Raw genomic sequence first — 13,175 nt, 5'->3', positions numbered from 1 at the left:
GGACATTTTACCTACAATTACCTGCTGCCACTCAATCCACATCATCACAATCTCACAGCTTGATTATTCCCAATGCTTTCTTCACTGACCTCCGTATTTTAGTTCTTCACAAGTTGCAACTTATCTAATACTCTGTTGTCGAAATCCTATCTGCAACCTCCATTGACTGCCTCCCTTCTATACATTCAATCCAAAATCCTTGATATGTTCTGATCCCTTCTCAGCAACCTTTTCTAGCCCTACTATGCACACGCTGTCCTTTTGCAAATGCCATTTGTATTCCTACTATCCCTGCTCCACCTTGATTGGTGGAGCCTTCAGTCACCTCAGTCCCTCACACATGTGCACACTCTCTCTGCCCTACTGTCTTGCTATCTCTTTCTTTTAAAAGTCTCACCACAACCTACTTCCCTCTGATTGCCTAACTGATTTTTCACCCCATCCAAACTGTCATCAGTTGTTGGCTCTGTGATGTGCTTTGGAATGTCATATTACTTTAAAGGCACTGTAACAACGAAGTTACATCTGGCTAATGCCATGTGGCTGACATCAGCTAGCTCTCTCAGATCAGAGAACAAAACTAGAAACTTCCGTGTGTCTGCCTCATCTACTTCCTGGTATTGGGAAACAATGTTGTACATCTTTAGGGATTAGATTTTTAATTATTGTAAAGGATAGTTTAGGGGTGTGGTGAGTAAATGCTGAAGCTAGAGTCTTGTAATTCCCCAGGTTATTATGCAGAATACAAGATCTAATAAGACTATTATTGCTTTTGTGTCACAATATTAAGTGGTATAACTAGAAAAACCTGTTCTTTCAGTCCAAGTTTGTCTAACATTTTGGTAAAAACTAATTGCAACACTGCCATTTTCACTTCATCGTAAAGTAATTGGGATCCATTTTGGAATGGCATAGTATGGAAAGGAGATGTGTTATTATTGCTATGTTTTGTATTCATGTGATACACTAAACATTGTTTTTAGTTGGATCAGTGAGAAGACAGCAGGATCATCATTTTATTTTTGCCAATTTTAGTAATACATAGAAATGTGTATTGTATTGAAATGTCTTGATATGAAATGAGCTGAAAAATGTACCTGTCATTTACAGAATAATATAGTACAAACATTTTAAACATTTGTCCACTACTGTCACCAATACTTACTTTTGGAGTTTAATATTTAAAAGAAGAAAGCAGTGTTGGATCGTGTGTGGAGAATGATGTTTGGCAGACTTTGGATGCTGGCATGAAACATTTTTTTTGTTAAGATATTCCCAGTTTGCGGATGGCATGTAGTTGCATGAACTATTCCATTATTCACTATCTTGTGAGAGAACCTGTAAGTAAAAGTAAACAAAACGGGAAAAATCCTGCAAGTTCAGGAGGAATTCTATAGATAAATATCTACAAATGACAAGGTTTACCCGTAGAGTTACATTGTTGGTGGTGAGACCATTTTTCTTCACCTTTGCAAGAACTGCCTGATTCTCTGCATCAATGGAACAATTTGCAAAATTTTTGCTAATTTGCAAAAACTTCTTTTAATCTGTTTACATTCTTTGACTGGAAGTAATTGCCACAAACCCTGGAAAGAAATATGGTACTTGATGCAAAATCTAAACCAACAAACTTAATCTTAGAATATTTAAAAAATAATGTTGTGACCAGTTGTGGCTAGTTGTACAAAGCAGATAGGTAGCAAAAGGTTTTAAGCAAAGTCACTGGGATTTCACTTGATTTCATGGCCAACTTGAAATTGTTGCAATGTAAATTTGTTTGTAAGGGAGATTATTGAATTTTAGATACAAGACAGAGGTAGCTGCTAAAGTGGCTCACAGGCTTAAAACAAAATATATTTTGAGAGAATAGTATCAATCGCATTTACTTCCAAATTGTCGTTACTCAAAGCACAAAATTAACCATTCTACACTCAAATGTCATCTTTGTGAATGGGTTGAAATAGCTGAGTGAATTGGAGAGGCTTGGAGTGTTTCTGTAGATATTATGGCTTATTTATTCTAAAAGAATGACAGGTAATTATGATGTCTGTATCATTTAACAATGTTCAGACTGCCAGTTCAGGCTTAAAACGTCAGAAGAAGCTTTTATTCCAAACTACAGATAATCCCCTATTTTAAACACATTCTGATCAGCACAGTTGTAAATGAGGGAATTTGCATGAATAATACTGCCTCCATTTCAACACTGTTACTGGCACATGACATGAACCGCATTGTAACTACACATGCTCAGTCTTAAATGGGCCCCTCTCCTGACCACCTCGTTGCTTTCTGCTGACCCGCAGGTCTCGCCGCCTCACCTGCAACCCCTGCCCTGAGCCCCTGCTGTGAATGAGAACTCAGGAGAGAGGGTGTTGCAAGAGGGAAGCAATGAGAGGGTTGGGACAGCGATGGCGAGAAGGGCAGTGATGAGCAGGTGGGAGTGGAGATGGGGAAGTAACAAGCAGGAGGAAGTGAGAAGGATGGTGAGTGAGTGATGTGAATCAGTGAGCAGGAGGTAAATAGTAAGAGTCGTTGTAAATAGAAAGAGGATTTTTGGCCCAGATAAGTTCAAGGTGGCCAATAGGAATTACAGATCAGGAATGTAACTGACCCCTATTCTGTGCTTGCTTATAGGAAAGTGATTTCCGATTAGCACATTGTTTTTTTTAGGAATACATTGGGACTTTTAAATGAGGGATACCTGTATTTCTCTTGCACTTAAAAACTGATGACAGATTATGCTGGTAGTGTATATTACTTTAAATTTGGAGCCATTCACCAACTTGACCTCTAGTTAGAAGGACAAAAAAAACTATAGACCAGCAACAAAAGTGCTCATTATTTAACGAGGCAATGTAATTGTTAGCTAAAAGTCCTGCAACACCATTTGTTATAACAAGGCAAAAAATGTCAAATTCCATATTAGTGTCGTTAGCTGACACTGCACTATAGATATATAGTAAAGTAGGCAGACCAGATTCTTGAACAGTTGTATATTTTAAGAAATGGGTACTCGTAATATTCCACAGTGGGGGATTCAAGGTTTGATTTACGATTCTTCTGGTATAGTGTTTATCAGTACTTGTACTGCTACACGCAGGAATTGATCAGAATGTAAATGCTCAGATCATTCACCTTGTAATGTAATCATGTTTGTAATTTTTTATGCACAGATTAAACTTCACATTTGATCAATATAGGTATTCTTTCCGGTATGATAGTTAAAATTGTTCTTGAATGATGCGTTCTGCACAATGAGCAAATATTTGCCCTTATTTGGAGTTTTGTTCCAAGCATTTGTCCTCTTCCACACCCAATTATGTCAAGTAATTCTTGCCAATTGGGATTTCCAAGCTCTGCTCAACTGAGCCAATAAAAAGAATCGTCAAACTCTCCACTGGGACCAGTGCAGTTTCATTTTTTATATTTCTTGAAAGAGAATTTTTGCATGTGCATGTATACATTGACACTGTTGTAAGGAAACATGGCAGTCAATCCATACACAGCCATGATCAGTAATGCAATGTGTTACTAGCTGATCTGTCTCTGGTGGTGTTTCACATTCTGGTGAGGACACCTGGAGTATTTCCTTACCCCTCTTCAAATAACACTTTGAGATTCAGACAATTAACCAAAAAATTAGCCAAAGAGAGAATTTAAGGAACATTTTAAAGGAGGAGAAAGATGCACAGAGGTAATCCTAGGCTGGAGGTGGCAAAGGCATGGCCACTAATGGTGGAGTGATTAAAATCCAGCCTGAATTAGCGGAGTGTGGGAATCTGAATGTTGTAGGTCTGGAGAGGTTACACAGATAGGGAGAGTTAGGCCATGGAGGAATTTAAAAACAAAGATGAGAATTTTAAAATTTAGGCATTATCAGCCAGGCAGTGAGCACAACAGTGCTGAGTGAACAGGACTTAGTATGAGCTACAATGCAGGCAGCAGAGGTTTTTGATGAGCTCAAATATATGGATAGTTGGAGATAGGAAGCTGGGGAAGTTTTGAAATGGTCAAGGATAGTGGTATGATTTTTTAAAAAATGCCTAGCTAACTGACCAGTAAGGACCTCAGTTTAAGCATCTCATCCACACGTCAGTTTAGGGAGGCTGACATTGTCAGATGACCAAGTCTCTGGAGTGGGTTTGAACCAACAACCTGCTGACTTAGTGACAAAAGTACTATTGCTAACGAAGTTTGATACTGTCTGGATGCAAGTTAGGAATAACTTGAATCAGTGAAAATTTCATTTAAAGGATCAGTACTGTCTGCCTGAAAAATACAATAACAGGTTTAACACTAGCAAATATGCGCAGTGTACAAAATATCAACTGTTTTTGTATTTTCTTTTCAGCATGCTCCAGGTGTGCCAAGAATCTTGGTTGGTAACAGGTTGCATCTTGCCTTCAAGCGGCAGGTTCCCACTGAACAGGCACGTGCTTATGCTGAGAAAAATGGGATGACGTTCTTTGAAGTCAGCCCACTCTGCAACTTCAATGTGACTGAGTCCTTCACAGAACTGTCTCGAATTGTGCTGATGAGACATGGCATGGAAAGGTTCTGGAAACCAAACCGAGGTAGGAAACGTTATTTGATTCTTAATGTTTGTTCTTCGGAATGTTATAGCTAAAGCATATCAATAGGCGTTAGAAACATGCAGAAAGAACTGTGTATTTGGTCATGGCTGATCTTATCTTATAGCAAATAACCTGAGCAGTCCTGAACTATTCTTTGATTCCTGCTTGAAAGTGCGTATGTGTGTGGATGTCTGCTGAGATCCAGATTTGACTCTGCTCCAGTTCCTCCATGTCTGCCTAGCATTCACCAATGTCCATTTTGAATGCGATATCAGAGGGCTACTAGACCTGGCAGAATTGCATTAATAGTTACTTTGTGAAGGAACAGAAGCAAAGAGGAGATTAAAGTCTTCTTGAAGAGTAGGAATAAATGGGGAAGAAAACACACTGTTCTGTGGGTGGATATTGAGGCAGGAACTTGAGGCAGTAAAGTGATGTCACAAACTGATAGCGTTTTTGTTTTGGCCTTTTTAAACCTCTGCTGTTGCTGCCTTGCTGCTATTGGATGGCCATGATGTGGAGATGCCGGCGTTGGACTGGGGTAAACACAGTAAGAAGTTTAACAACACCAGGTTAAAGTCCAACAGGTTTATTTGGGACTTTAACCTGGTGTTGTTAAACTTCTTACTGCTATTGGATGGTCACAGGACCTTTTGCAAGACATCAAATTTCTGATTACATGGCACATTCTGACCCAAGAATTTTTTCAAGCAATGGACCATTATATTCTCTGAATATTTTTATGTTTAACATGCCTTTTTAAAAAAAATGACAATCCTTAGTGCAATATTTGAAGTACCAAGTCCAGAGATGTGCAGGTTAGGTGGATTAGTCATGATGAATTGTCCCTTTGTGTCCCAAGATATGTAGGTTATATGGATGAGCCATGGGAAATGTGTGGGGTTACAGGGATGGAGCAAGGGAGAGGCCTGGGTAAAATACTCTGCCACAGAATCAGTGCAGACTTAATGGGCCGAATAGCCTCTTCTGCACTGACCCTTTGTAATAACATACACGAGCTTTGTGACATTAAAAAAAAAATTTAGAGAATAGTTGCTTCATTTGGACTTGATACACTTGTGTGCAAAAGTATATCGTAACTTTCAGCCAGGTCTCCTGACACACTGTCAACCTTTTGCTTTAGCTTAAAATTACGCCAAATTTGATCTTTAAATTTTGGCATTATTTTTCCAAAGGGAATCATAGAATCCCTACAGTGCAGAAGAGGCTATTCTGCCCATTGAGTCTGCACTGATTCTGTGGCAGAGTATTTTACCCAGGCTTCTCCCTTGTCATTTTTTTAAAAAGATTTTTATTGCACACAGAAGAAGCAGTTGATGCAATTATATTTTGTTTTGATGTCGGTGCAATTCATGTAATTTTACAACCATCTCTGCCCCCAAGTGAGCAAACCTGGTAGTGCAAGTGAAAATTGTCAAGGCTTCTAGCTTCGTTATTCATGTATGGGGTCAGCAGGCCACATGATTTTAGGCAAACTTTTGATTTATTGATGCCTTTTATAAGATTAAATTGTTCTGCAAATTGCACAGGAAAAATGGGTTTGTGAGCAGAATTCATCCATAAAATAAAAGGCCAAGAGCCAAGGGCTTTTGAGATTGTTCTTTGGGAAGGCCGAAGCTGAGGTTTGATTTTTTTTTTTCCCCCCCTCCCATTGTCTATGAAGGGATGAAAAACCAATCCCCACAGGCATTCAAAAAATATTTGTACAGCAATCAGCAGGCAGAACTGTCTACTGGCCCAGAAACCACTTGAAATACAATAGTGATTATTTTCTAATTAAAATGATAAATACTAACCCTGTTTCGTTACAAAAGGGAATCCTTTGGCATTTAGTTTGCCATTACATCTGTTGTCATTGCTTAGATTGGGCCTGTGTCAAAAACCCTCACTAGTTTGAATTGCTCCAAGATAAAGCATGCACAGTTGTTGATTCATTGTAACTCTATTTATTTGGCATCTAATGTTTTCTTTAAATGGTGCTTACTGTTTTATGAGTCGAATTCCCCAAATGAAATCTTGAAAATTTGCTTGTTGTCTTGTTTGAAACCACATTACAGTATCACTAAGCTATAACTTAAATGGCTTCTGTGTGGGTGCAGACATCCAGAAAATTATGGTCATTTGTGACTGCCCTTAGTCTTATGAGGTTATTCATGAAGGCCCCGCCTTCTGAATGTTGCCCCTTGCTTGAGGTGTGGTGATCCTCAGGTTAAATCACCACCAGTCAGCTCTCCTCCTCAAAAGGGAGAGCACCCTCTGGTCATCTGGGACTATGATGACTTTACCTTTTTAAGAGTAATAAGACCATAAGAAATAGGAACAGGGGTAGGCCATTCAGCCCTTCAAGCCTGCTTTGCCATTTAATATGATCGTGGCTGATCTAACACTCACTAAGTCCACTTTCCTACCTTCTCTCCGTAATCCGTAATTCCTGACTGATTAAAAACCTATCGATCTCAGCCTTGAAAATATTCAAGGATTCGGCCTCCACAGCTTCCTGGGGTAAAGAATTCCAAAGATTCACCAGTCTGAGAGAAGAAGTTCTTCCTCAAATCTGTCTAAAGTGAGCAGTCCCTTATTTTGTGACTGTCCTCTGGTCCTACACACTCCCATGAGTGGAAATATCCTCCTAACATTTATCCTGTCTTACCCTCTAGGAATCTTAATAGTTAACCATTTAAAGAAAGTGGGGGATTTTCTGCTTCCATTTTTTTGGGGGGGGGAGGGAGCAAGAATGGCAGAGGATCAAGTGGGAGTCTAGAACCGGCTTTTATGCCGGTGGGATTTCCCCAATCGATTGCCCCTGCCCCAGCCTATGACTTAATCTGGGAGGGGTTCATGCCCAGGCACTGCCCCCTGGCACTGTTGCTCATTCAAATCCTGCATGATGTCATGGGACCAACACCATCACTTCTTGTTGATGAGGCTGTTAAAATATGACAGGAAAAGCCAGCTGTGAAGCCGGTGTGCTACCCTCTGCTTTTCCTGCCCAAGATTGACACTTTACCAAAAAAAAGGCAAAATTCTGCCCAGTGAAGCGTTCACCCTTGTCCACCATCTTCTGTATTTTATCCAGCTGGTCAAAATGAGACTTTTTAATATCTCCATGCTCAAAAGTAATTGATAATGTTGCAGTTTTCTGGCTGATTCAGGTTAAATTTAAGCTTCATCTTTTTCTTTCTTTCAACAGTTTTCACACTGCAAGACCTTTGTTGTCGAGCCATTGTTTCTTGCACACCTGTTCATCTTATTGACAAACTACCACTACCTGTTGCCATAAAAAGTCACCTCAAGTCTTTCTCCATGGCCAATGGAATGAATGCTGTCATGATGCATGGGCGTTCGTACTCGCTGGCCTCCAGCAGCGGCGGAAGCAAGGGGAACAGCTTGAAGAGATCAACTAAACCCCCCAGGCCGCCACAGAGTCCACCTCAGAGCTGCACACGCACTAACTGCAAAATCTCTTAGCGAAAAGGTTTTGTTTCAAGCTCTCCTGTTTGGCGATAACTTTGTCCAGCTGGTCAAGCTTGGAACCTGAACTCCCATGAAACAGTTCTTGCAGCTTCCTACTGGACCAAATGAAGATGTACTCTTGCATTTTTCAAAGGAACTTCTCTCTTTTTGATCAATGAGTAAACACGCTAGTTGAAACAGACACTCGTTACATTTTGTTTTGACAATTTGCACTGAAATTTCAAACTAGAGTGTTTTAGAGGCTTGCAGGTGCCACTGTTAATAAAGGGACAAGCAATTTTAAGGAAGGTGGTACTGGCATGTTTACATGGCTTTGATCAGAACATAATTCTTTACCTTTGTCCTCATGACTAATATATTATTGCTATGTGGTGGAAAGAAGAATCTCTGGGAATTGAACCAGTACAAATGCAAAGAATGCTCTTGCTACTATAATTCTTACTCGCATCACTAAAATCCGTGCCTTTTTAATATTATAGACTATATCTAGCCTGCAATGGCCTGCATGTGGCCTTTCATACCTTAACCATGCCTTGCATCTTTATCTTCTATAGACCAGGACAACTCTTAAGATCAAAGGTTGACTGACAAGGTCAAAATGTTTTCCACAATTCTTAATACAAAGATTAATAATATGTATTACTATTTAATTTATATGCTATAGACTACTTGGTAATATTTTTCTCTGTTGTAATGTATGATGCCATCATTGATTTAGTGCTAGTTTAACTGTCTTCCACATTAGCAAAAGTTGTCATCTTGTTTTAAGTGACGAGGATTTATTCTTCATCTCCAACTTCTGGACAAATCGAGTAACTTGAAGTCAACAATGAAAAATTCTCCCGGTGAAATTGAAGCCTAAATGAAAATTCTCGAAATCAACTGAACAGAAACCTTTCAGTTGGTCTTTTCGTGTCCTTTCAGGTCGTTGGAACAAAAGCATTTTGAGCAACAATTTTAGCATTTGTAGTACACCAGAAGCACCTTGTCACTTCTCTCACCCCCTTTCACCCCTTCTAACAACGGAAAAGAAATAGAATTGTCTCTCTCTTTTGTAAGTGTTTCTCTTCTTTCTATAAAAATCTTTGCATTTTGCCCACTAATTGTAACAGCTTTCTATTGTGACGACACTTTGTCAAAGGTAAACGGACTAAATGGAGAGAATGCATAGGAGAGACCAACTGTAACACTGAAGATAGGCCACCTTCTGCACCTGAACTGGATAATAGTTGCAGTATCACCTAGTCTTTTTGAGAAAAAAGGGAACAATTGAAGTAAAATGGTTAATTATGTAAAACACTATTTCACATTTATTATAGCTGCTGTGTGACACTTGAGAATGATTTTTAAGTGTTTTATTGGCATTTTTCTTTGTACAGTTTCAATGTTCAACTGTGAAATACATTTTTTTTTTGCAAAATAAGGTGCCTGGTTTGTCGTCTTCCAATTATTGAATTATCTAATGCACTACAGCAACAAATAGTCCAAGAAATTGTACAATATGGGTGAAACTTCAGAAATGGTTGTTGTAAACAGCCATTTATGTCTCCGCGCCCAGCATAGCAGTACAGTACCACAGCTTTGTGAAGTCCACATTGAAGAGCAATTGGCTGCCAGATAGCACTTAGAAGGTGCACAAAATGAAGTAGATATCACAGGCCATACAACTTCATGAAGTGCAAGCACCAGGGAAGTAAATACCAAGGGCACATGATCCAAATTATTAATCCAGAAGCTAATGTTCTGGGAACCCGGGTTCGAATCCCGCCATGGCAGCTGGTGGAATTTGAATTCAATAAAGAAAATCTGAAATTAAGAATCTACTGATGACCATGAAACCATTGTCGATTGTTGGAAAAACCCATCTGGTTCACTAATGTCCTTCAGGGAAGGAAATCTGCCGTCCTGACCTGGTCTGGCCTACATGTGACTCCAGAGACACAGCAATGTGGTTGACTCTCAATTGCCCTCCAAGGGCAACTAGGGATGGGCAATAAATGCTGGCCAGCCAGTGTCACACGGATGAATAAAACATTTTTTAAAATGACGATGGGAGCGGATTCCAGAACCCGCCTGCTCGCTTGCTGGATGAAACTCAAGAGCATCGTGGGTTCATTCGCAATCTGCCCCGGATAAGCTTTTTTTAAATTTCAGGAAGGCAGCGGGCTTTAGCAGCTGTTGGGTTTGACACCAGCTCCATGGAGGCACGAAGCATGGATTGGAGGCAGGAAGAGTTGAAATGGGAAGTGAAACAGCTTTGCCTCCTATATAGTTCAGTATGAAATACGGCCCTGTGAGTTGTATCTGTGGTCAGTAAGATGAGATCTGTCAGTGCTGAGATTGAAAGATATAACTACCCCTTGTACAGTAAGCTCGCCAGATTGTTAATTCTGTCAATGGGCAAGCTGTCAAATAAAAGTCCAACATTGTAAACAAAATATCTGGCATTAAGAATCTACTCAAGACCATGAAACCATTGTCGATTGTCGGAAAAACCCATCTGATTCCTTAATGTCCTTTCGGGAAGGAAATCGGCCGTCCTTACCTGGTCTGGCCTACATGTGACTCCAGAGCCACAGCAATGTGGTTGACTCTCAACTGTCCTCCAATGGCAACTGCAGATGGACAATAAATGCTGGCTAGTCAGTGACACCCATGTCCCATGAATTAATAAAAAAGGGGAGTGGTTGATGAGTTTTATTTAGAATGTGGAAATTAGTTTCAGAAATTAGATTGATGTAGTTAGTAGGCCATAAGTTCCTCTTGATGTTCAGTAACATCACCTTTGCTGAATCCCCTACCATCAACATCATAGGGCTTAGCATTAACTAGAAAGTTACAGGATCAGCCACATAAATATTGTGGCTACATGAGCAGGTGAGAGGTTGGGAATTCTGCAGTGAACAATTTGTCTCCTGACTCCCCAAAGCCTGTCCACCATCTATAAGGCACATATCAAGTGTGTGATGGAATACTTTGAATTGTCTGAGGGAGTGCAGCTCAACATCTATTGGGTCCGTTTGACGCTAAACTGAGCTTCTGACCCCATATGGTCTGCATCACTGGACTGCCTATGTCCACCTCTGACATTGCCTGTCTCCACTTCTGCCTTAATTCATTAGCTACGGAAACCCTCATCTATCCTTTTGTTACCTTTAGGCTGCACTACTGCGATGTTCTGTTAGCCAGCCCCCCCCACCTTGCAATATCTATAAGCTTGGGTTTATCAGAACTCTGCTGGCCATATCTTAACTTGTACCGAGCCCTGTTCATCTCTGTTCTCATGAACTTATATTGACTCCTGGTCCAGCAACTCCCTGATTTAAAAATTCACACTTGTTTTTAAATACCTCCATGGCATCATCCCTCCCTATTTCTCTGTAACCTCCACCAACCATCCACCCGCCCTTCCCTCCATCCTCAACCAAGATCTTCGCACTCCAATTTTGGCCTATTGAAAGTCTTGATTTTCACAGCTGCATTGGCGGCAATGCCCGTTTCCCCCCTCCCAACCGCCCCCCCCCCCCCCCCCCCCCCCATTTTTCTTGGGCAGTCCCACAAAGTGGAGGCTGACTTCCACTTAAAGGAGTCCTCCAGTGACTGAGGAGAGCAATGGGTAACCGACAGTCTCCCAGCTGGAGCAGACAGTGGTTGGAGGAGTAGCTAGGTGGGGCACCCAGGTTGCCTTTTATCATTGCTGCTGGGCTTCATTTGATTTGATTTATTATTGTCACATGTACTAACATAGTGAAAAGTATTGTTTCTTGTGCTATACAGACAAAGCATACCGTTCATAGAGAAGGAAAGAAGAGAGTGCAGAATGTAGTGTTACGTCATAGCTAGGGTGCAGAGAAAGATCAACTTAATGCAAGGTAAGTCCATTCAGAAGTCTGACAGCAGCAAGGAAGAAGCTCTTTTTGAGTCGGTTGGTACGTGATCTCAGACTTTTGTACCTTTTTCCCGATGGAAGAAGGTGGAAGAAAGAATGTCCGGGGTGCGTGAGGTCCTTAATTATGCTGGCTGTTTTGCTGAGGCAGCGGGAAGTGTAGACGGAGTCAGTGGATGGGAGGTTGGTTTGCATGATGGATTGGGCTACATTCATGACCTTTTGTAGTTCCTTGCGGTCTTGGGCAGAGCAGGAGCCATACCAAGCTGTGATACAACCAAAAAGAATGCTTTCTATTGTGCATCTGTAAAGATTGGTGAGAGTCGTAGCTTACATGCCAAATTTCCTTAGTCTTCTGAGAAAGTAGACTGAGACTAAGACTGGTGGGCTTTCTTAACTATAGTGTCGGCATGGGGGGACCAGGACAGGTTGTTGGTGATCTGGACACCTAAAAGCTTGAAGCTCTTGACCCTTTCTACTTCATCCCCGTTGATGTAGACAGGGACATGTTCTCCTTTATGTTTCCTGAAGTCGATGACGATCTCCTTCGTTTTGTTGACATTGAGGGAGAGACTATTGTTGCTGCACCAGTTCACCATCTCATTCCTGTACACTCTCCACTGTTCTCAGTGTGCTCTCAGCAATGTGTTCAGCTCCTTCCCAGGTGTTTTTCCTCCACCTTGACAATGGGCAAGGATTCTCAGGTTTGGTGGGGATGCTGCATTTTTCCAAGAAAGTTTTGAGAGTGCCCTTTGAAGCATTTCCTCTGCTCTCCCTTGTAAAAACTTGGCGCTTGTTTCAGGAATCTTGTGTCAGGCATGCGGATGCTGTGGTCCGCCCAAAAGCTGATCGAGTGTGGTCAACACTTCGATGCTGGGGATGTTGGCCTGAGCAAGAATACTGCCATTTGTGGTCCTATCCTGCCAATGGATTTGTAGGATCTTGCGGAGGCAGCACTGGTGAGATTGCCCCAGGGTTTTGAGGTCCTTGCTGTACAGAGACCACATCTCTAAGCCATGTAAGAGGGCGGGTGTCACTACTGTTCTGTGGATTATGAACTTGGTGTTGGGTCCGAGGTCCTGGTCTTCAAACACTTCCTCAAGAATATTGAAGGTGGTATTGAACATCTTTGTCGATATCTGCTTGTTGGCAGTAGGCTCTCAAGGAATGGAAAGTGGTCAAAGCCCTCGTTGTGGACTTTGATAGCGGGGGGGCGG

General features: G+C 41.1%; 1 protein-coding gene across 1 annotated transcript in view; it reads left to right on the top strand.

The window, feature by feature from the left end:
- Positions 1-9,488, top strand: part of LOC144510538 (ras-related protein Rab-40C) — an 83,859-nt gene extending 74,371 nt beyond the window's left edge. The window contains exons 5-6 of the mRNA XM_078240050.1: positions 4,355-4,577; positions 7,789-9,488. Of these exons, the coding sequence (XP_078096176.1) occupies positions 4,355-4,577; positions 7,789-8,066 (501 nt within the window). The 3' untranslated portion in view covers positions 8,067-9,488. The remainder of the gene's footprint in view (positions 1-4,354; positions 4,578-7,788) is intronic.
- The last annotated feature ends 3,687 nt before the right edge of the window (positions 9,489-13,175 follow it).

Source organism: Mustelus asterias, chromosome 23 (assembly GCF_964213995.1).
Source record: "Mustelus asterias chromosome 23, sMusAst1.hap1.1, whole genome shotgun sequence".
NCBI classification, from domain to species: Eukaryota; Metazoa; Chordata; class Chondrichthyes; order Carcharhiniformes; family Triakidae; genus Mustelus; species Mustelus asterias.
Note: the sequence above shows the minus strand (reverse complement) of the source record. Positions and strands in the feature narration are given on the sequence as shown.